This window comes from Pleurodeles waltl, chromosome 4_2, assembly GCF_031143425.1.
Source record: "Pleurodeles waltl isolate 20211129_DDA chromosome 4_2, aPleWal1.hap1.20221129, whole genome shotgun sequence".
NCBI lineage: Eukaryota > Metazoa > Chordata > Amphibia > Caudata > Salamandridae > Pleurodeles > Pleurodeles waltl.
Genome location: NC_090443.1, coordinates 397642843 through 397667898, shown reverse-complemented (window position 1 = coordinate 397667898; position 25056 = coordinate 397642843). Strand labels below are relative to the sequence as shown.

The 25056-nt window shown below is 44.6% G+C and overlaps 1 protein-coding gene across 1 annotated transcript in view; it reads right to left on the bottom strand.

The window, feature by feature from the left end:
• Positions 1-25056, bottom strand: part of SEC16B (SEC16 homolog B, endoplasmic reticulum export factor) — a 284826-nt gene that overhangs the window by 120744 nt on the left and 139026 nt on the right. The window contains exons 15-16 of the mRNA XM_069231559.1: positions 6220-6325; positions 1582-1716 (exon numbers count right to left, since the gene is read on the bottom strand). Of these exons, the coding sequence (XP_069087660.1) occupies positions 1582-1716; positions 6220-6325 (241 nt within the window). The remainder of the gene's footprint in view (positions 1-1581; positions 1717-6219; positions 6326-25056) is intronic.

Here is a 25056-nt window from a genome sequence, read left to right as displayed (position 1 = left end):
CCCTCCTAAAAATGAAAGACGTGGAACAAGAGCTAGTGAGAAGTGTGGTGTACAACCTATCAGAGGGAGAGCTATCTGACTGCATGAGGCATCAGAGGGATAACTGCCTACAACAGAGGAGGCGGTTTCTGAGGGAGAGCCACAGAGTAAGAGTACCTTCAGAGGCAGAGCTTCCTGAAATACAGAGACTGCAGGAGGCATCAGAGGGAGAGCTCCCTGCAATATAACAAAGCATGACGTATCGGAGGCAGCGCTACCTACAGCAGAACAAAGCATGATGTATCGGAGGGAGTGCTCCCTGCAATATAACAAAGCATGATGTATCAGAGGGAGCGCTACCTACAGCAAAACAAAGCATGATGTATCAGAGGGAGCGCTAACTACTACAGAACAAAGCATGATGTATCGGAGGGAGTGCTCCCTGCAATATAACAAAGCATGATGTATCAGAGGGAGCGCTACCTACAGCAGAACAAAGCATGATGTATCGGAGGGAGTGCTCCCTGCAATATAACAAAGCATGATGTATCAGAGGGAGCGCTACCTACAGCAAAACAAAGCATGATGTATCAGAGGGAGCGCTACCTACAGCAGAACAAAGCATGATGTATCGGAGGGAGTGCTCCCTGCAATATAACAAAGCATGATGTATCAGAGGGAGCGCTACCTACAGCAGAACAAAGCATGATGTATCGGAGGGAGTGCTCCCTGCAATATAACAAAGCATGACGTATCGGAGGGAGCGCTACCTACAGCAGAACAAAGCATGACGTATCGGAGGGAGCGCTACCTACAGCAGAACAAAGCATGATGTATCGGAGGGAGTGCTCCCTGCAATATAACAAAGCATGATGTATCAGAGGGAGCGCTAACTACTACAGAACAAAGCATGATGTATCAGAGGGAGCGCTAACTACTACAGAACAAAGCATGATGTATCGGAGGGAGTGCTCCCTGCAGCAAAACAAAGCATGATGTATCAGAGGGAGCGCTAACTACTACAGAACAAAGCATGATGTATTGGAGGGAGCGCTACCTACAGCAAAACAAAGCATGATGTATCAGAGGGAGCGCTACCTACTACAGAACAAAGCTTGAGGTATCAGAGGGAGAGCTCCCTATAACAGAAGACTGATCGGTGGTACCTAAGGGAGTGCTCCCTGTTAAATCCAGACTGTAGGTACCACCAGATGTAGAGCTTCCTAAGCAGTACGTCTTCAGGAGAAATATTAGAGAGGGTTACCTGCAACTATCCCCTCTATGCACTTGAGGGAAAGCGCCCTACAAAAGGTGGTCAACTAGGAGTATTATGTGAGGGAGCTCCTTGGAACTGTAACAGTCTGGCAGTAGCTAATACACATTAAGGTTTTACTTCAAACATACAGTGTGAAAGCAATAAAATGTATATTAGTAAAACTAACAGCATGGACGTATCAGGGCTGTGTGATGTGATAATATTCTGTCTGGAAAAAGGGGTACATTACATGCCCCTAGTATGCAGTACCTCGTTGTACACACTGATGGACTCAGTTGGTCAGCCGCTAATTCACAACACAATGAGTTGATGAGACTGCGTGGTACCTTAAAGAGTTCTGCCAGGAGCACAGAACCACCCTCCTGGGCCAAGATGGCTCCTGCAATCCCCTCGCAGTAATGAAAAGCTTGAGACACCAGCCCATAGTCTGCCAGCCGGGACGCATAGATAAGCTTATACACCTGTGAAGACAGAACAAAGTGTGGGAGGGGAGTATTAACCTGAGAACAGACATAGGTCAAAAGGCATTAACTAATAAGGAAACAAAGTCACGGACTTCACTGCATTCTCCTGGGGGGCTGCTGGTATCATTTTCGATCCTTATATATGGGACTGTTAAGTATTAGGCAGAAGAGGCATGCTCAGGACAGCTGCTGCATGGTATTAGGGAAGTGTCAGGGAGGCACTTTGTATCTTATAGTGGGGTTGTGGAAATTAAGGAGGAGGGGTGTCGCCAGCGGTCCAGCAGGTGGATGTGTTCTGCACTCCACTATTAAAGAGGATCTATGTGGACCCTACTATGAAGTCTGGTGTTACAGGTTTACTGCTTGGCTTGTGTCGTGTGGAAGACCCAGTTTAATAAGGGGTGTAGCTCCTGTGTGTTGAGATTTCCTCAAAAGTCCAACCTTGTCGTATCAGGACAGTGTTTTTACAGGGTCTTCAAAATCTTTCAATATGGTGGTGGGTATGGATGGATGGGTAGCAAAGATTCCTTCTGAATTCCTGTAATGCAGGCGTGCTACCTGTATCATCAAGTTGTTGGCAGTACACTGCAGTTCTCATTGTATCTAGATTAGAAAGTGTTGAGGTGTTTCACACAGACACAAATTATGGCGATGTTGCTGAATAAAGGGATGGAGGCCTATCCAACGCCCCTGTACCACTGAAGATGATCATGGTAATACCAAAAAACCGAATTGGAGCCAGTCTGAAAGTGGTTGCTAGCGTGTGGTTATTATTTTTAAGCTTATGGTTATGCATCAGGTTAGGGTTTGTGGTACGTAAATGGTGAGATTTGGGCCTTGGTTATGGTTAGGGCTAGATTTAGAGATGTTTTCGAGTTCAAGTGCAGGGTGTTGGGTTGTGTATGATCATTTAAAGGGTTAGGGGTAGGCTAAAGGCTGAAATGAGGGCTGGGATTAAGATTGTGTTAGGATTAGGGACAGACTGTCATCATAGATAGGTATCCCCTAGCCTATCACTATCACAGAGATATGATAGGGCATCCCTCTCTATGACAGAGAAGGACAGGATAGGGGAAAGAGTTAGGGTTGTTTTCAAGGACTGAATAATGATAAAGGTAGGGCTAAGGTTGTGATTTTGGTTATGTTTAAACCTAGGGTTAGGGTTGCTGTTGGAGTTTAAATCTTGGTTTCGATTTAGTGCTTATTTCTGTTGTGTGGCTTCTGAGTTACTGGTAGGATTAATTAATGAAAGAAAGTGATTCTAATTGTCCTTCTAGGTTGGGATTCAAAACACCGAAGCAGGCTGCATGCCAGTTTTGGTGTTTGTCTCACCCCAGGGGATTCTCATACCATTTTCCCTCCACCAATTGAGTAGGCTTTTGGCTAAATGCTGATAGAGAGTCGGGCATTACATTGTAAATATGTATTAGAAGGATGTTCCCTAAATGAAGAATTGTTAGGCATCCTCTCCTGTGCTGCATTAGAGCCTCAGTGAAGCACTCCTGAGGTCTAGCTCAGTGCATACAGGAATACAAGAATGCTGTGGTGTCTCAGTTGTGTCCCTGTATCACAAAGAATGTTGATGCATTTATAAGTCTTGTGCTATGCAGATGTTACCTGGGTGGTGCTAGTCATCTATTGTTGGGCTCTGGCCCAGAGGGTGGATTGATGGGTCGGTATTGGAACGGCACCATATTGTCTTTTATTATAGGCAATATTACCTTGATTAAATGTATGTGGGTGATGAAATGTATTTGGATGCTCCCTGCAGTTCTTCGTTACGAGGATCTGACCTCTATGAATAGCGTTTTGGTGTCCTCCACAGTCCAGTTTTATAGGTGATGTAACTTTAATAGAGGGTGTTGTGATTATCCCTGCAGACCACCATTTTGGATGCCCTCTGGAAATTGGCTGTATTGCATGTGTTTTTTAAAGGCCACTATTCAACGATGAGTTACATAAATAAAGAGTGGCAATTAAGGTTGTCCCAAAAGCACAGAAATATTGGGGTGATATCTAGTTGGCAGACATTCCTTAGCTTTATTTCTTAGGGCGATTACCTTAATATAGGGAAGGTGACAAGGAGAAAGTGAAGGTGCTCCTGTATTCTTGCTTTATTGTGTTAATACCTGGATAGACGAATATTTGTGTTTTTGTCTGTGGACATATAATACAGGAAGGTTTCTAGGTGGATCAGTGCCTGGAATTTTACCAATGTCCTCTAAGACGATGTCTTGGTGGGACGGTGTATAGGCTGGCTGCTTTAATACAGTCCTATCAGACAGCTGTTTGGGTGGGGCAATGTCTGCCATGGTGTGCTTTCCACAAAAAGGTTGCCTGGATGGAACACTTTATTGGGGTGTAGTACTGTAATCTAGGAAGGATGTGTGGCCTGGGCAGGATGTCTTCTATAGTCCGGTATTGGAGATTTTTCTAGGTGAAGTAGTCTTGGGAGTGCAGCGCTGTGCTTACGGGAGGTTGTCTTGTTGGAGTACCTAGGGTGCAGTACTTTGTGCAATAAGTTTGTCTATGTGAAGCAGTGTCTACAGATGCCTGTCTGTCCTATGAGGAGGATGTCTGGGTGGAGTAGTACTTAGACATGTAGTACCGTACGTTAAGGTGGTCGTGTGGGTGAAGCAGTTTTGGGTTGTACTTATGTCCTACAGGAAGGTTGTATGGGTGCAGTGGACTGGGATGCCATCTGTCATTCTGTAGTTCAGTTGTTTTGGCCCGGATGGATCAGTACTTTGGAATGTAGTGCTGACATCCATGAACTTTGTCAGAGTGCAACGTTGCCTTGAAGGGTGTCTTCTGCAGCACTGTAAGAAGGTTCCTAAGTGGAGCAAAGTCTGGTAGCGCTATCAGTAGTAAAGCACTGTGAGGCATTTGCCTGCGTCAGTCAGTGTTTTGGAATGCAGTACTGTGCTGCAGGAAGGTTGCGTTGACTGAATAGTGCCTCGAGTCCCTTTTTAGTCTTGTTCGGTGTGACCGTGTTAAGATGGAGTGGGTGCTGGAGCTCCCTTCTGCAGACTTCTTATAGCATAGTTTGTCAGTAGAGAAGTTGTCTGCCAGAGCTCCCGTGATATGTATTATATGATCAGCATCTGGATGTAAAGGTTGTTATAGGGATGATCTCAGGCTGACTGGAATATTAAGAGTTGATTCCTTCAGACCTATAACATAATTACACTGCTGTGTGGCAGTACGTTTGGTTGTTCCACCTATAATTCTATATTAAAGAACGGCCATTTGGGAGGGAGGGATAGTAGTGGGTGTCTCCCACAGATGTATATGACAGAGTAGATTTTAGGTTGCCCCTTCAGTCTTGTGTTAAATAGTCATGTATAGGTGAGACAGAAGTTAGGGCGTTCCTGTTGGAAATATGAATTAGAGAGGTAAGGTTTGGGTGGCAGGGATGCCAGGTGGCACATCCCGCAGACATGTATTATACTGATGCTGTCTGAGTGAGTAGAAAGTTTGGCCTGTATCACAAGGATTGGGTTTGAGTGGGAGGAATGTTTGGGGTACCTCCTTAAGTCCGGTATTACAGAAGCAGCCTGAGTGAATAATCTGTCAGTGAATAATGTCCGGGAGAATACGAAGGTTGGTGAAGATGGCGTTTGGACGACTGTTGAGAGAGGGGTGACTGGGGAACCGAGGCAGGGCTTTGTAGGATGCTTATTAGGGTCACCTCTTACAGATTTCTATTATAATGAAGCAGACTGAGTGAAGTGGATGATTTGTGTAAACCTATAGGTGATACTTCAGGGGTGGAGTGTCTGGGTCCCCCCTGTGGTCCTATATTGCATAGTAGTAGGTGAACGGGAGGAATGCTAGGGACCACCTACCACTGGCTTACTGTATAATGCAGCCCAGGGGAAGATGATATTTGGTGTACGACTATAGCCTTAGAACCCGCCGTAGCGGGCTCTACCGGCTATTAAAGGCCCGCTCCCTGCGTTAAATGCCCGAGCCGAAGGCGAGGGCAGTTAACAAGGGATAGGGACTTTAATAGCCGGTAGAGCCCGCTACGGCGGGTTCTAAGGCTATTAGAACATTCTGCCACTCAAGGCAGAATGTTCTATTAAAAAAAATAATGTTCACGGAGCCCGAGGGGATTAAAATCCCCTCGGGCTCCGTGAGGCTTTGTTCACAGCTGCTGCTGTGAACAAAGCGAACATTGGAATGTTGACGCTGCGGGCTTTTACCGGCCAGTAAAAGCCCGCAGCACTCCATTGTTTTCAATGGAGCCCCCAGCATTCCAATGTTCTAATATATCATAGCACTAGTGTCTCAGTGGGAGGAGTGACTCGGTGCATCCTGAAGTCATATATTAGAGAAGTGGCACTCCGGTGGGAGAGGTGTTAGAGGCCACTTCCACTATATATAATGAGACAATATGGGTGAAGATGGTGTTTGGTGCTTGTTTGTACCACAGGGCTGGTGTATCAAGGGGAGAGTGTTGGCGTGTCTATTGCCACCGTGCTGTATTGGAGGCACCTGGAAGGAAGGGATGTAATATCCGGCCTGTCCCAGCTGCCGACAGTACTCCAGGATCTCGGTACACTGGATCGCTTCAGTGGTAGCGAAGGCCTTGAAGGTCTTACTGGGGAAAGAATGACAAAACATGGAGAGGATTTCAAAGATGGAAAACGAGAGAAGCTTCTCTTTCACAGTTGCCTCAGAATGCATTAAAAGTGTCTCCAGGGGAACATACACAGCTCTCTGGTGTTTAATGGGTCACCACTTTCACAGAGACTCAGTGCCGCCCAGGTTCATCCAACGCCCTCAGCACGACATTAAAGGTGGTGTGCTTTATCGTCTGCCTGCACTACGCTGTACATTACTTCTGACGTTTATCTTCTTCACCCTTCATAGTTTACTTTCCTATTATTCTCAGCATGAGGTCTTCATCTCTATCACTCTCTGCCAGGCTCAAGCCTTGAAGATCCTTACACCAGAGCTATGTGATTGCCCGAGAGGATTCTGGGAAATGATGTGAAGCCGTCTAATTTAAAACATGCGAATACACTTTGGTGCATCAGGAGTACAAATTAGCAGTGTTTTACCTGTAGAACCACCGTCAAGAGAAAAGTCTAACTGTTGAGGCAGCATATAGTGCTGACCTCTCACACTTGATTGGAGATTCCCTCCAGCCATGTGAAGGACCAAAACAACAGGACCTTGGCAATGGAAGATTTAAGGGGGGTGGGGGGAAAGGGAGACAATGGCTTTTGTTTCTGCCTGTGTGCCCTCCCCTTGGGCTGGTGTGCAGGTGACCATTTAACAAAAAATACATGCACACATTTGAAATGAAAATGCAAGCAAGGGATTTGCATTAGTTAATCCAGTCCTCTGACTGGTTACCTCAATTATGCAAATGAATTGCTTGCATTTTAACGTAAATGTTGTGCAATTCATTTTGTTTGTATTCTTGGTTCACCCTCAGCATGTGCAGGGCCCAAGCAGGGTCATCATCTGTACAGTCGGAGGGTGATTAATGTGCAGCTGATGGAGCATGCATGCCAATAGACCCGTTTCAGGCGGGAGATTCCAGATTTTTAAGCCCAAAATGGCTTTATTTTGGCTGTCTCCTGCCTGAAATTGCCTCTGTTACAATACACGTCAACAAACAAAATACATTCTCCCCCTTATTTTTTTTTTAAATCTCCCACTTTCCTCTTCTAAAATGTTGGCATGCGTGCGTTCAGTATCTCTGCTGCATCTGTGAGGTGAAGAAAGAACCTCCAGGAGGGAGTCAGGCATTTTATCTTCCATGTAATCAATAGTATGCATAGAGCAGGTTAGATTGTGATGCGTGGGGAGTCCTGGATGTCTCAGATAAGAGGGAATCAGTGTCAGAAGGGCTGAAGGAGGGACCTTAAGGGGTAGGCAACAGGAGAAGTGGGAGTGGGGGCAGAAGGCAGAGTGTCTCTGGCTCTCAGGGCTTGGGCTGATTCTTTCACTTCAGGTTTGCCGGTTGTGTGGGGGCAGTATACTGTGGCACAAACTGGGGCACCAGTGTGGAAGGAAAGCAGGAGGAGAGGGGATGGGACAGAGGAGTGGGGGCGCATGTGGGTGGTGACAGCAAGCGAAGGGGACAGAGGGAGGGTCTGAGAAGGGGCCAGGTTGCAACTGACAGTGAGGCACGGCTGTGGGGACGGATGGGTAGTGACTGATGAGGCGGGGGTATATGTGGCACTGGTGGATAATGACGAGGTGGGGGCAAATGGACTGCAGCTGAGGAGAAGCAGTGTTAAGGCAGGAAGGATGGTTGTGTGAGGTGGTGGAAGCAGTTGAGTTGTGATTGAGGTGGGGGAGGGCGGAGGGAGGTCGGTAGTAGCAAGTGAGAACTGACTATAGTGGGCTCATAGGTGTAGGAAATGAGGTGTGGGCAGAAGTGAGGACCAGGCACGTAGGGGCATATTTACTAATCTTTCACGCAACGCAGGGCAGCAAACAAAGTAGCTTCACTGTATTTTGTAAAAGGGAGAGAGCAGAATTTATATATATTTACAAAGATATGGTGCATTTCTGTTCTCTCCTTGCTCTGACGCAATGTGTGCTGCCTAGCACCAACGCAAGCACCCTAGCACCATAATGCACCTAATGTCAGGGTGCCTGCTTTGCAGGCACAATCGATTTTGTGAAAGAAGAAGCACCTTACTGAACATGTAGAGGTATTTTCCTCTTTCCATGTGTGAGCCGGAATGCATCACACATAGAAAGAGGAAATAACAAGGAGAAATAAAGATATTTCTCATTATGCCTTACTGTAGAAGGCGTAGAGCTTTGATGAATTCCCACAGTTTTAGTAAATCTGGGAATGCATCAAAATCCTTGGGTGGATGCATGCAAACGCACATGCTCCACCCACATGTGGCAGCTCTTCCGCTATGGTGGATGAGCGTCACCCCCAATCCCACCCTGTCAGCAGCAGAAGCTGCAAACCTTTTACAATGAAAGGATAATAACCTATGTTTATTATACCTTTGTTGTGAATGGTGCGGGGCCATGGGGGTGACGAGTAGTGAGGAGAGTGCATCGAGCACTCCCCTCAGTGCGCATGTATGTTTGGTCGGCCGTCTCGGGCCTGCCAAACTCACATGCGCACAGGGCTCTTTCCAGCCCGGCACTGTGTTGCGGGGCTGGAGAGAGCATGCAAAGGCTCCCCGGCACGCCCCCCTCACCCTGCAACCCTGGCAAGTCGCGGCTGCCACACAGCTTGAAATGTAATGAAGTGCAGCACGAGCTGCTGCGGTGTGTTACATTTCTTTACAAAGCGACGCACGCGGCACAAATCGCCCCCTGAATGGCTTTGTAAATATTACTAAAGCCCTTGTGTTGTCCTTGCGTTCCGCTCACCTTCGTCATCGCTATCGCAGTTGCTGTCACCCTCCCTATCACACTCCCTATGCCTTTTATCCCCCGGCCCCTGCACTCTCCCCATTCTTGTCTTCAATGAAAAATACTAGTCTGGCGCTGCGTGCTCCTCTGCTGAAGTCCTCCTAGTAACTATACTTCTGCGAACTGACTGATTTATTTGCCAATTTTCCCCCTACCTCTTCGCCACATGGGCCCCCTCAAGCTTGCCTTCAGAGGAGATGCTGCTCTGTCCGCGTTTTTTTAACTCCGACGCCAATGGGTTCTTCCCTGCACCTTGTTGGCCTCACGTTTTTCTGCCATGCAGATCGCCTGTGCACACAAGATGGCTGCTAATAGTTGCGTGCTGCCCTAGACATCTTACTGATCTCTTTGGGTTTTTAAAAACTTTTATCCTGTACTTTTGCACCACTGTCTTTTTAATTTCTCGGTGTCTATTGTATCCAATGAATTACCTGTGCTTCATTTTTAACCATTTATTTGTAACTGATTGCTGTAGTTTTTATTATTCGTTAAAAAAAATACATACGGAAAACAGACATCCACCCCCCCCCTCATGACGTCGTTATATTGCTCCCGAGGACGTCAAGTAGAATTACCGCGTATAATATTCACTTCCTTATTATAATGTAGATTTTCTCTGCACTGAGCATTTAAAGGTACTACCGATGTATGTCTTCTGGTAGAAGAAATGTTATGTACAGTAATTTTCTGTTGCTCCTTATCATTTCAATATGTAATGTCGAGCCACCACATTCAACGATCAGTCTTGGAACAGACTACCCACACATTCTATACAGTATTATTTAGTTTCTGGTCGTATACACCGAAAAAGAAAAAAGATTCTTTGGTTGGTGGAGAAGAGGCGACATCTACTGGGAAATATGCAGTACAATACACTAATGCTTTGTTGCACAAAATCCCTTCACATATTTGCACTTCAGACCGTAGTCTGTAAACTCTGTAAATCATAGGGCCAATCTTATGAATATTTGGCGCAACCCAGCAAGACAAAAGGAGAGAGCAGGACTGTGGCACATTTATTTAGATATGGTGCATTCCTGCTCTCTCTTTCACTGAACTGGTGCACTTGTGGCTGCCAAAGCGGGCACCTGTGCGCCATGGTGCAAGTGTGCCTATGTTACTGGCAGGATTGTTTTTGTGCAAGAAGAGACACCTTCCGGCACAAAACAATCCTCTGGTCATTACCCTCTCTCTATGTGTGCTGGAGAATGCAGCACACTTAGAAGACGAAACAACGACGAGAAATAAAGGTATTTCTCTCCGTGACGCCTCACCTGGCAAAGAATAGCATTTTGATGCATTCCCAGGTTTACTAATGTAAGTAAATCTGGGAATGCGCCAGAAACAATGACTAGATGGGAACACCGACACTCCACCCATGGAACGTCTTCCCATCATAGAGTAACGCAAGGCAGCGACTTGCGCTTCTTTCAGTTACTACTCCAGATTTACTACGGAACTCTGCGTGGCATAGCAATTCTGATTTAAGGGCTTGTGTTGCCTTGTGTGATGCAACGGTGACACAAGCACTTAGGAAATCTGGGCCTGGGTGTTATTATTACCCACCGTATTGATACTCAGGGCCTCATTAACAAAGAAACAACACAACTTGATGCTGCAATCCAGCCTGCTGTGACGCGCTACATAATTTTGAAAGTGCAAGGATATATTGTATTTACAGAAATAAGATGCATCCTGTACTTTCTTCAGTGCTGGCGCAAAAACTGCTGCCTACCGCCAACACAGGCTCTCTTCGGCCATGTTCCAAGGGTGCATGCGTTGCAGGAATGATTGCTCAAGGGATACCTTCCTGCACATAAACAATCATATGTGGTGTTTTCCTCCTTCTATGTATGCTGCAGAATGCAGCACACATAGAAAGAGGATAAAACGGGGAGAAATAATTTTGATGCATTCCCAACCTTGCAAATCTGTGAATGCATCAGAACATCAGATTCTGTCGGGCTCCATGGGTGTTGTGTGGGAACACCCAATGCAAAACCCATGGAACACCCCTTTAACACAGAACTGTGCATGAAAAGAGGCCATGATTACAAGAAGCCTTGGGCTGCCCAACTCACGCTGCCACTAAAAGTCAAAGGCCGAAGGGGTACTTGTCCTAGTGCTTAGGATCCATAGTAGGTCGTGACCCGGGACTGCAGGAGTTAAGGGCCTTAACCCCCACTTTTGGGCCCAGTAGCTCCTGCTTTCCACATGGCTCTCTGAACATGGTGCTGACACACGTTAAGGCCTTATAACCAAAGATGACTATAATTTACTTTATCCTTTGTAATTTTAAAAAAATATCTGCACGCAACCAATCATGGCAGCCACAAAAGATGTACATGGCTTTAAGCTCTAAACAGTGGTGACTGGCCACAGGGACTCACCCGTGGCCAAGCCCAATCCGCAGGGATGGTCAAACCCACAGGATCTCACCCTTTTATGGGGTGAACGACAAAGCTGAGCCTTCTGTCTAATTTGGCCACAACCACTCACAGGAGGTCAACCGCTTCTGCACATGGACAATGTCTGAGCATAAGGGTTGGCCATAGGCAGCCAGGTCAAAAGCCCAACCCACAGAGTCTGGACAATACTCACTGTGCAAGACCTACAGCTATGTGCAACAAGGACTGCCTGCAGGACCCCATCCCACCCGAGGTCGCAAACCCCAACTGCGCAAGGACTTGGGTCATGAGCAGCAGGGGCTGCAGCAGAGACTGGACTGTGTCAAGGCCACTGCTGCTAACCTGTCACATGCAACCAACCCATTTAAAAACAATTTAGGTTTTGCAAATCCTGTGCTGGATTCATGAATCCTTTTGTGCCATGGAGGATTCACAGGATCGAGAAAGGGTTCAATACTCACAAATCCAGCAAATGTTTCATGATTCCCAAGATATATATATTTTTTTTGCTATTTATTTTATTGCCAAGGACGTCCCCCCACACCCAAAACAGCCTGGGGGTCAGGATAGAACCACGTTGCCACATGTCCCCTTATTCCTTTTTTCTTTTTAATTTTCCCATCACAGGGCTCAGTGCACCATGCGGGCTAATGACAACCACAACAGAAGTTTTTCTGGGATGACCAGCCAATCACTGTGCAGCAGACTGGTGAATCTGCAGTTACATCTGCAAATCCGCAATGGACAACAGGAGGAAAAAGCTCCTTAGCTCAAAGGTGTGCATTTATTTTTTTACCTTGGATTTGTGAGTCCTACATAGATTTGTGAATCTTTGGAAGCTCCACAAATTAACAGTCAAAATATCTCTAAAATTATACGATTTCATGCCCATGGTGGGAAGCTTTTTAAATGATAATTTTTTACAAGTATTACTGATTACTTGATTTACACCAAATCACGTAAAAGCACTTCCTTGTGTAAAGTTCTTTTTATGTATGCCTAGTTTTGTGTAATTGTGTTCAGCCATTTTTCTGTATCATGGAGCAAAGAATCCTATGGGAATTAAAATGGGAAATGTCACTTTTAGTGACACCCTATTTTTAGGGCTTGCTTGACAGATATGCATGAAACTTGCCATGAAAACCCAAATTGGATCTACTTTCTATGGAAGGTTTTGTGCAAATCCGTCGAACGGTGAAAAAAGTTATCAAGCAAACAAAAAATGATTATTCAATGGAAACTCTGACCTATTGATAACTATGGAGGCTCTGCAATCTACAGATACTGGACAAAAGGCACTGTAATTGGGTGGGCTAAAAAAAACGATAGAGATGAAGGGTATCTTTGAAGGCCATGCAGGAAGATTAGAAACACATAAGAGAGCATACATGAAAGAACTGATGAATGGCTAATTCAAGAAACTGGATTATTAGTTGAGGGGGGACTATCTACCTCAAGTAATAATCATAATCCTTGTCTGGGGGAAGCATTAAAGTCACTAAATTAATCTGGGCTCAATCCCCTGTTAGCTTTGAGACAAAGCAAACAGGCATAACTTAGAGGTGATGGGTTGCGTATTTATCCAGTACTGAAAACAGTAAGAACGCTGAAACGCAAAACAATAAAAATCCCAAAATGAATTAGAAAAATAGACTAAAATGTAGTAAGCAAAAGGAACCCCGAATGACAGAAAGCCAATACGAGGATCTAGAGATATGAATTTTTAAAGTTTTAAGTAGAAATAGCCCCAAGAAGCACAATGATAGTCAAGGGTCACTGTAAAACAAGACCTAGGTGCATTTTGACACTGACAGCGATGGAGCACAGGTCGAATACACTAACCAGTTCCTCCTGATCAAAGATTTTACCTTCTGACTTTAGTCCCTTAAGTCCCACTCCACCACAGAAGTACACTTCTAAAGCCCCCAGGACCTCAGAGGAGGCACTTAGAGGCTCACAGGGTGTCAGTCCGTTTGCAACTGAACAGCTGGGCAGTTGAAGGAAATGCCTCTTGTAGTTTGTTGTATCCCTGTAGCTTGACTGGGGGTAAGCCCTATGACCCCTGGAGTCCACATCTTTGTCCTGGAAGCAGGTCCAGCCCTTTAGGGGTTTTCTCAGGTCTCAGAAAGCAGGTTCAGTCCCTTTCTGATTTTCCACAAGTAATGGAGTGTCTTAAGTAGTGCCTGGAGATGCCACATTTATGCCAGGATTGAACTAATGGGTGGGTGTGGCCTGTGGGGATGCCCTAAATCAATGGGATAAAGGTTTCAGGGCTAACCCTACCCACTTTGGGCACCTTAAGCATTTTCAAGATGGCCTTAGTTTTCACCCACAATTACCGTTGGCTCTGATGGCTGGAAGTGTGTTTGGGGCGTGTACTATGGTAATCCTAGTGCTCTCCCACATTTAACACTAACATTCAGTCTGAGGCATGTCCTGTTCCCACAAGAACCTCAGAGACAGACCTCTGATAGAAAAAAGGTGAGTGTTCAACAACCAGATTGTTGATACAAGCAAACTGTTTTGGTATCCTGTTTCCCTCCTTTGAAGTGCGTCCCAAATGTTGCATGGTCAGCAGTGCTCAAATGTTACTGTAAGGTCAAAAAGAGGACCACTATGACTAGAGCATATATGGCCTGTATGGCCGGGAGGACACAAGAAGGGGTTTGCGTAAGTGTCAGCTAACATTTGCCTCTGACAAGGGAAGCCTTTGAAGTGTCTTATGAAAAACACAAACAGACCTGTCAAGCAGCATGTGACATTCAAGCAGGATTTGACACTTTAATGTCAAAAAAGGATTCTCACAGCTGTACTCTGCACATTCTGTCAGGTTCAGATGGGTCAACCCTGCCCATTGAGGTTAGCCTATTGTTTGCTCCAGGGAGCAGGGTCACACCTCATTCATGTCTACTCAGATGCTAATTACTGGCTGGCAGAAGTGGGAGAGCAAAATACTGATTTAGCTTTCAGGAACTTCAGGCAGGGCAAAGATAACTTTCTAAACGTCACATTTCCAGAATATTTAGCACAAATCTGACTTAAAATATTTCAAAAACTCTAAAAAATAATTTTTTACCTGTTTTCTAGCCAGAGATAACATTTATTAAACATAGTATGGTATCCCAATGCTTTTCCATGGAACAGTAAAAATAACTTTTAGGGTCTTTTCACTTTAAGGACATGTTTAACAAGAAACTTACATGTCTTACTTGTAAATAGCATGCACACTGCCTTGTGCGCAATATGGCCACCTTAGGAGTTGTTAGACCTGGCATCTCTGGCTTGTTTTCCTCTGACTTTTTTGCAGTCAGGATTCCTGTTTTGCTGACTTTAGGACTCTGAGCAATTTACCAATGCTAACAAGTGTTAAAGCGCATAGGCCCTCTGCTTAAAACATGGTAACAATGGCTTATCCACAAATAGCATGTTTATTTTACTTGTAAGACCTTGGTAAAGTGCATTACTTGTGCACAGGGAGTGTAAATTACATGATACTAGTGGCCCTGCAGCACTGATTGTGCCTTACACTTAAGTAGCCCTTCAAACATGACAACTCTGACATTGTATGTCCAGTTTTAAACTGTTATGTCGACCTGGCAAGTCAACCTTGTGACCAGGGCAAAATCTTCATTTTTAATACAACTAAGGTAGGCCCTTGACAGCCCAAGGCCACTGTGCAGTGTATTTAAAAAGTGTAATTTCCTATTGTGAAGAGATTGGACCGTAAAGTTTGGGGTCTCTGGAATTACTATTTAAAATCACAACTTATGGTGAAGTTAGATTTTAAGTTGTAATTCTGAAAATGCCACTTTTATAAGTTGGCATTTTCTTACTTTAACCTTTCGCAGCCACGCTTTAGCCTTTTTTGCCTACTTGGGGTAGTCCACACTTAGGCCGTCATAACTTTTTGTCCACATAAGCTATCCACGCCAAATTCTTGTCATTGTTTTCCAACATCCCAGGGATTCTAAAAGTACCCAGAACTTGTGGGTTCCCCTTGAGGAGACCAAGAAGTTTGCCAAAATACAGCAACATTTTCATTTTTTTAAAGAAAAATGGGAAAAAAGTCCTGCAGAAGGAAGCATGCGTTTTTTCCCTGAAAATGGCATCAACAAAGGGTTTGTGGTGCTAAAATCACCATCTTCCCAGCTTTCAGGAACAGGCAGACTTGAATCAGAAAACCACATTTTTTTAACACATTTTGGCATTTTACTCGGACATACCCCATTTTTACTATTTGTTATGCTTTCACCCTCCTTCCAGTTAGTGACAGAAATGGGTGTGAAACCAATGGTGGATCCCGGACAGTTAAACATTTCTGAAAAGTAGACAAAATTCTGAATTCAGCAAGGGGTCATTTAGGTAGATCCTGAAAGGTTTTCCTACAGAATATAACAGCTGAAATAAAAACAATATTGAAACCGAGCTGAAAAAATCAGCCATTTCTGTCCGCGTTTTCTTCTATAACTTTTTCCTGCTATGGCAGATTTTTGAAAGCAATATGCCGTTATGTCTGCTGGATTTTTTTGGTTGCGGGGATGTAGAGCTTGTAGGTTCATCAAGAACCCTAGGTACCCAGAGCCAATAAATGAGCTGCACCTTGCAATGGGTTTTCATTGTAGACCAGGTATACAGCAATTCATTTGGTAAAACATAAACTGTGAAAAATAGGTATCAAGGAAGCCTTTGTATTTCCGAAATGGGCACAAGATAAGGTGTTGAGAAGGAGTGGTTATTTGTACATCTCTGATTTCGGGGGTCCCCATACTAGCATGTGAATTACAGGGCATTTCACAAATACACTTCTCTCTTACACACTGCTTTACATTTGGAAGGAAAAAATGTAGAGAAAGACAAGGGGCAATAACATTTGTTCTTCTATTCTGTGTTCCCCCAAGCCTCCCGATAAAATTGGTACCTCACTTGTGTGGGTGAGCCTAGTGCCTGCGACAGGAATCGCCCCCCAGAAAAACATGGACACATCACGTTTTAACATTGAAATCTGATGTGTTTTTTGGAAAGTGCCTAGGTGTGGATTTTGGCCTCTAGCTCAGCCAGCACCTAGGTAAACCTAGCAAACCTGGGCATTTCTGAAAACTAGACACCTAGGGGTAGGATGGGGTAACTTGTGGTGCTCGCAACAGGTTCTGTTACCCAGAATCCTTTTCAAACCTAAATATCTGGCAAAAAACACTTTTTCCTCACATTTCGGTGCTGCAAAGTTCTGGAATCTGAAGGGAGCCACAAACTTTCTTCTACTCAGCATTCCACCAAGTCTCCTTATAAAAATGGTACATCACTTGTGTGGGTTTGCCTAGTGCCAGCAACAGGAAACACCCCAAAATACAATGTGGATACATCACATTTTCCCCCCCAAAACAGACTTTTTTTGCAAAGTGCATGTGGATTTTCAGCCTCTAGCTCAGCATGCACCTGGGGAAACCAGCACAGCTATACAGTTTTGAAAACCAGACACCTAGGGCAATTCAGAATGGGATGGCTCGTGGGACTCTCACCAGGTTCTGACACTCAGAATCCTTTGCAAACCTCAACATTTGTCTAAAGAAAAAACTTTTCCCTCCCATTTCGGTGCTGCAAAGTTCTGGAATCTGAGAGGAGACACAAACTTCCTTCCACCCAGCATTCCCCCAAGTCTCCCAATAAAAATGGTACCTCACTTGTGTTGGTAGGCCTAGTGCCTGCAACAGGAAACGCACCATAATGCAACATGGACACATCATATTTTTACATTTAAAACTAATGCGTCTTTTGGAAAGTGCCTAGCTGTGGCCTCTAGCTCAGCCGGCACCTAGAAAACCTCCCAAACCTGTGCATTTTAAAAAACTAGACACCTAGGGGATCCCCTCATTGCTGTGTGGGATCACCACACTGGCACACATTTCCTACCACCCAATGTTCCCCTCAGTCACCTGATAAAAATTATACCTCACTTGTGTAGGTTGGTCAAGTGCCTGTGACAGGAAAGAGCCAAATACATGTCGAAATTGAGGGGGAAAAAAGTGTGTCCAAAAGGGTAGTTTAAAAAAAAAAAATTAGGCTGGCAATTGGGGCCAAATTTAAATCGGTATAGATGAGACAATGCTGTGTGGTAGGAATTTTGTGGATTCCTGCAGCTTCCGGAAAATTCCATCACAAAAATGTGGGGAAAATGTTTGATTTCAAGCAAAGTTGGAGGTTTGCTGGGCATTGTGGGTAAGAAAATGGTGCAGGGTGCATGTGGAGCACACCACCCTGGACTCATGCAGATGTTTAGTTTTCAGATATGTCTAGGTCTCACAGATTTTTCTAGGTGGCAGCGTCCCAAAGTCCAAAAAGTGCAGCCCACACCATTCCAAGTAGGACGATTTTGAGCGATAGACAAGCTCTTGTGGCCCAAATGCAAAATCAAAACCCAAAATAATCAAATGTCCTCTTGCTTGCTGTTGGGATAAGATCTTTCAGTGTGCAGGGGGAGAGCTGAAAGACTGTTACCCGCTTCAGTTGGGGTGGGGGCATAACCATGCCCATACCGGTTGGTAGCCACCACCCTACTATTTTTTTTTTTAATTCCCTGGCATCTAGTAGGCTTTCTGCCCCTACCCCCAGGACTGGATCGGGAGTAATTGCCCCATCTGCCCACCGGTGGGCAGAACAACGTTGTCCCTATTTATTTGGGGTGGGGATATGGCCATACCCCCACCCTCTTTCTCTATAAAAAAAATCTTCCCTGGTGTCTAGTGGGATTTCTGTCCCCTTTGGGGGTAGATGAGCCTTACAAAAATAGGCCGATCTGCCCCCAAGGGGGGCTGAAATGGCCAACAGTAAGGTGCCCCCATGGGAAGCGACCCTTGCCCAAGGGGGCTGCCCCCCAAAATAAAACGCACACACACACTAATCCCTGGTGCCTAAGTGGTTTCTGCCCCTCTTGGGGGCAGATGGGCCTAATAGAAATAGGCCGATCTGACCTCAAGGGGGCAGAAATGGCCTAAGATAATCTGCCCTCATGGGGCCGATCCCCTTACGTAAAATAGTAAAGAAAAAAAATCCCTGGTGTCTAGTGGTGTCTGCCCTCCTTGGGAGCAGAATGGCCTAATAAAAGTAGGCCGGTCTGCCCCCAAGGTGGGCAGAAAAGACTTAAAATAAAATTGCCCACAGGGGAGCGACCCTTTCCCAGCTGTGAACTTTAAAAAAAAAAGATCCCTGGAGCCTAGTGGTTTCTGCCCCCCTAAGGGCAGATCACCCTAATTGAAATAGGCCTATATGCCCCCAAGGGGGGTCAGAAAAGGCCTTAAAAATGCCCCCCCAGGGGAGCGACCCTTGCCCAATGGGTCGCTCCCCTTCATTGTTTATATTAAAAAAAAACGCCTGGTGTCCAGTGGCATTTCTGCAGCACGATCGATAAATAATAAATACAAGGAAACAATAATTGGGGACATAAAAAACAGACAAAGGCCAGTAAATATTAAGGTGAAGGGTTAAGTTTAAGGTGGCATATAACAAAAGGAAAGGATTAATGTTTAGGGATATAGGTTAGAAAGGCATACCCCCATAAATATAAAGCAAACATGAAAAACAGTAAATAATGAATAACTGACCCCTTTGGATACAAAAAAGAAGTCTTAGAGATACCTCTCATTTCCCAAAACTAATAACCCAAAAATCAATAAAAACAACTATTTAAAATATGTGATACGGCAAATAATCAGCTGTGATTAACCTCATGTAAATTAAGAAGATTAAGACAAGGACCACAAAATCAAATAATGGCCTTCAATCTGAAGTCAAAAACACAGGGATGGAATGAAAGATAACAGCAGGTTTGAATAAAAGAAGGAAGTTCATATGTGAAATCCAAAATCTGGATGGAGTGCACAACTAAGAGAAAAGAAAACTCCAAGTTTCACAAATCCATAAGTAATTATCAGAGAACCTTGACAGCACTAAGTCACCCAAAGTATCACTTGCAATATTGAGATAGTGTGTTACAATAATGAAAAAACATAATTTCAAAATACAGTATTACTAGTTTAATCATTCCGAGAGTAATCAAACATGATAAATCTCAAAGCAATTAATGAACCTGATAATAACATGGGCAACAAAATCAAGGAAAGACATTCAATATGATGCACAAATTGTCATGGTCCCTCTCTGGGTCCATGTCACGTGCTATACATGTTGAACAGTACTCTGGCATTGCTATTTTATTGTTGTTGATCACCGCTCAGCAATGATTGATGTGACCTCAACATTACCGGTATGTTATGCTACGCTGTGCAAATTGGTAAGAGTTCAAATGAATGTGGTGGTAATACTCAACAAAATTGCCATTGACTGTGATACCGTGCAACTGATGCATAGAACAGCGTGACTCACTGCCGGAAGTGGGTTCTGTACAAATGATTAAACTATATTGTAGTTGCAATGCGTGTTCCCTGTAAGTGCATTTCACATAAACCACAGCGTGTGCGCTTTCGCTTTTAGTTCCAGACTCGATCACAGTATGGCTTTTTAGTATCAGCTTCCCTGGTAACCATTGCAATAGTTGGGCAACAGCTCATCTTGCAAAATATGTAATAATCGGCCTTCATGTTGACTTAATCGCATTTTAAAGCAGCCACGGCCTGCTGCTGAGGTCGGATTATCACGACTCCTAGGGTCGCATGTGCGGCCCGCTTCAAGGCACTGATTTTCCAGCAGCACCTCAAGCCTCCAGCTCTGCCATATCCTCAGGAACCTCAGAGTCCTGTGCTACGGCAGTGGGCGTCCCTACGTGCATGTAGGAGACTCGTTTGTTTTCCTGAACTGTGCAATTGTTGCGTAATCTACAACTGCAGCAGTGAAACCGCTACAGTTTGGTGCAAATGTTCTTAGAGTTCAGAGTGTAACAGCGTTTTGATCTCAAGATCACGCTTTGTGTTCTTTGTGGGCAAACCGGCCGTCTCGCAAGGCTGTGTTTACTGCTATGGAAGTGTTTTAACTGATCGGATCCTCTCTTTCCAGATCTCCCTTCCCACAGCACCCTCCCTAAAACTCTTACCCTCATCTGGGCTCTCCGAACCTCTGGTGAATAAACTCTACAGAGTCGGAGCTGCCGGAAGGTGGGCATATTGAGGGTACTGCTCCTGAGGAACCTAAGGATTGCGTCACAAACATTGTGAATGAAATGGGAGAATACATTTGAATAAACAATAGAGGTACACTAGCAAAAACAAATAGCAGTCAGGGGTATGCAACAGAGAAAAAATAAATCAAGTTTAATAAAGCCCTAAACAACTGGGGCTGTATCACACATATAGCACACTTTCCTTCTTTGTGCCGGGCGCACCTCTTAAAAGGTGCACCCGGCGCAAACAAGGAAAATGTACCCTATTAGCATAAATGTGCTACCCCAGGGTAGCCGCGAACCTGCGCTGCTCTGGGGGCAGTGCATTCGTTTGAAAAGCAGAGTGGCTGCTTTAAAGCCGCTGCGTGTTTCACTGTGCAGATGGCAACCTGCCTGCAGTTTTAAGGGGGATTAGAGTTCCCCTTCAAGGCAGTTGCAGTGAGGGACTGCACCTGTCTGCAAGGGGATGTCTGGGGGGTCCTTGAACCCCTTTTCTCCCCTCCAGAGGTCAGCCATCAGGGGTGCACTGTCAGTGCGTTCCCTGGCAGCTTCTTTGCCTTTGCGCCCATGTCTATAATGCAGCGCGGGCACAGAGACAAAGGGATCCTCTCATTTGCATGGGGCCATGCCCCCATGTAAATGAGGAAACAACCTCTGATGATAGCGCTGGCGCTATATGTGCGTCAGTGCTATCGGTATTAAGGAAGGGGCCACACAAGCGTCTGCGGCCCCTTCTGTAATACCAAAGTGCCCCAGGGGGCGCATAAAGCGGGCGCAAACGACCGTTGCACCCCCTTGGGCACTTCATGTAATACGGTCCCTGGCAGGCAAACTGAAGGTATGAGATCTTGCAAGGAATCAGTTCTGGACTGTTTTATTCATTTGTCAACCTCTAAAGGGTTGCATATGATTCTTGAATAAGATGCTCAATGGTCATAAAATTGGGGAGATAAGCAGGCAATCAATTTCATATATACTCGACAAATTGTGTTCAGATTATACATTTTGATTTTTATCTTCCCAAAGCAACGAATGTATCATAATACACAGTAAATGTTGTGTTGTCGTTCTCTCAAGGCCTGTACAAAAACATTGATTTGATTTGAACTTGCAGTCACAGTTTCTAAAAAGTAGGTTCCAGCTTTCACCCAGAACTCAGACAGGTTTAAATTAGAACCAAAAAACAGGAGTTGGAATGAGCAGAAAAATACCTAGGCACAGGATAGGTTAGGCTAAGAGAAGTGTAGCAGCAACAGATGGCCCTCCATTTGTACCATTTTGAGAATACAACATCCCGTGGCAAATTAGTATGGGAAGTTCCTCTAATTATTATCTAACAATGAAAGTATACATTCCAGAATGACATAGGTCTTGTTTACTTTTTGTGTGGATTAACTAGACCAGTGGTTCTTAACCTGTGGTCCGCAGATGCCTGGGGGGGTCCATGAAACCTACACACGGGGTCAGCAACTGCTTAAAAAATTAAATATTTCTAGCAGATTCAAAAGGTAACATATAAATAAAAAAACATAATTGAAAGTTTTAAAACACCCAGTAATGTGAAAGAATTTGAAATAGTAAGCTAAAAATTAAGTTGGTATCCTTATCTTGATTCATGAGAGCAGTGCAAGTACACCAAAAGGAATCTAGGGCCCGATGTACGAAGGCCTTTGGTGATCGCAAACGGGGAAAATTGCCGTTTGTTACTGTAAAATGGGCAGGTATGATGTACCATCCCTATTTTGCAAGTCGGTCGCAATTAATGACTCTCAAAATAGGGATTTGGGACTTGCAATTAGGAAGGGGCATCCCAAGGGCGTACCTTCCTGATTGTGAGTCGCAGAGGGGTGTACGATTGTTTTGTGACCGCAATTGCAGTCGCAAAATAATTGCAGTTACCACCAATTTCAAATTGGTGGTTACCCATTTGCAAACAGGAAGGGGTCCCCAGGGGACCCCTTACCCTTTGTGAATGGACGTGAAAATATGTTTTCAGAGCAGGCAGTGGTCCCAGTGGTTTCAGGAAAACGGGCTGCATTTAAAAAAATTGCTTTATTTAAAAGCAGTCACAGACATGCTAGTCTGCTGTCCCCAGCAGGCCGCCATCACTGTGAGTTCAGGCATTCCCAATGGGGTCACAAATTACGACCTATCTCATGAATATTAATGAGGTAGGTCATTTGCGACCACATTGCTAACAGCAAACAGTGTGAGGTACAATGTTGTACATTAGGTTTTGCAACTCACAATTTGCGACTCACAAATGAGCCGTAAACTGCGACTCACAAAACTGTGGGTCAAACATCTGGCCCCTAGTATAGACGACTGGTGGCCTCAATTAAGCAGATCTTGTATGCACTGACAAAAAGAGAGCATTCATTAGGAGCAAAAAAGGCACAAGTGATATGCTAGAATTTAGGATATTGCTTTGTCTTTCAGAAATAAAGCAACATTTTGGAAGATACAACCATCACATCAAAATTAAACATTTGGAATTTTTTGTTTAGGAATTAAACAAAATATTGCAGGATGTTCATATTATTTTGACGAGTAGCTGCTTTTGTATTGTTTTGAGGTTCAAATAGTAGAAATGTCTTAGGAGAGGGTCAGTCGCTTCTAGTATTGGTTCTGTGGGGGTCTACAGAAGTCTAAAGGTTAAGAACTGCTGATTTAGACAGTTAAAGCATTCGCCGGTTTTCTGTGGTTTGGGATTTATTTTAAAGTAGCTTGCGAAATCGTGAACTGTTGCTGCAACTCTACCAATATTCTTTATTTCATGTATTCAAATCCTTTAAAGCAGTATAGCACAAAATAAAAACACAAGTTACAAAAGTCATATGTTAAAATCAACTTTCACAATATGCTAGCTAGGCTTACTATATTAGTAAACGTCACACACAATTGCAAGGTAGTTTCAGCCTTACTAAAGATGATGGGGAATCTCTGACCAGTTTGGTAACACCATAACTTCCTAGTCTGATCTGTATCCTCAACTGCAAGAAATTCTTTGCTGTGAACTTTTTAGGTCAAGCGTTAGCGTTCGACCTGGTGTATACGAAAGTATACTTATACTGTGGGTTAAAGCAATTGCATATGGCGGTTGCCCTGTCCTTTAAAAATTCTTGCTCGTTAGTGGTCAGTTCTGCCTTTTTCTCCCTCCTTTTTCTGTTTCAAAGCAGTGACCTAGTACTGTATCTTATCACTTTGGTTTCTTTATCTGTTGCTGAGAAGGACTATTTTTGACATTTCTTTGGTGCTCCCTTTTAGGCTGGTAGCTGCCTGTGTTTTATTGCAGCATTCCATTCCATTCCTCCCACCTCCTCCACCTCCTCCCATGTCGCTGACATTTGTTTTGCCTTTATTCCAGTGCTGTCCTCTATCCTGCTCCTAAAATAAGCTTATTTTACTAAATAAGCGCTTTTAAAATAAGCCTATTTTACTAAATAAATGCCCTTGCGTCGCAGAGTCTTTTTCTCTCTCTAGCTTTCTCTCCAGAGCCCATCCATGCCAGCACCTACGACATCAACATCGCACACAGGGCATTGCTTTTATTCTTTATGGGGCCCTAAATCTTCTCAGGCTGCTCTGCTAACTTCATTAGAGCTTTTTTTTCTTTTGTTTTTGCTTGTGGGCGCTGTTGCCAAAAGACGAAAACTTGGTCAAAATGTGTGAAACCATCTGCATTACAAATGCTTGTTTTAACTTCCTTGCCCTGCATCACTACATGACATTCGCCCCCAAGTTCTTGCAACTGGCTGACAGCAAGTTTTGGGAGCCTGGGAGGAGGGATGACTCGCTGAACCTGAAGCCTTTTATTTCTACACAGTGCCACCATAGGCCGGTCCCAGATCCTCACCACACCCTCCGTCCTGCTCATCAAACCACTGCTGCTGCTTTTGGCTCAGCTGCATGCAGGCTGGCCCCACCTGGCGAGAAACTTTGCAAATGATTTCCTGACAGGCTTTTGGTGGGATCCATGTCCTGGTATGGGTCTGTGAGTGGTTGTGTGCCCAGCTGTACACCCTGCAGGTGGGAAGCAGCGGATGCACTTCTGCCAGCCAGGTAACCACCCCTGCTCCCAGGCCACCTTCGTTCTTTGTTGCTTTTTCCTTCTGGCATCAGTTTCTTGCTGAGACGAAAGCGACTCTAAGCGCTCTCCTAAAACCCACTGATTAAGTTTGTCTTTACTGAACGGTATAAAGATCGATGTCGTTTTTTCCTGCAGTGGTCGGGTGTTCATACCATTGGAGACTCCTTCTCTATAAAACGTGGGTCACAGGCTGGTTAAGTGTGCGTTACATATGCCATGAATGCCTCCGGGTCTGCGGGATCTGAGTTCTGGGCGATTTCTATGTGCATTAACCAACAGGAAAACAACGTAACTTGAGACACGCTGATTTTCTTTTCAGAAAGTAA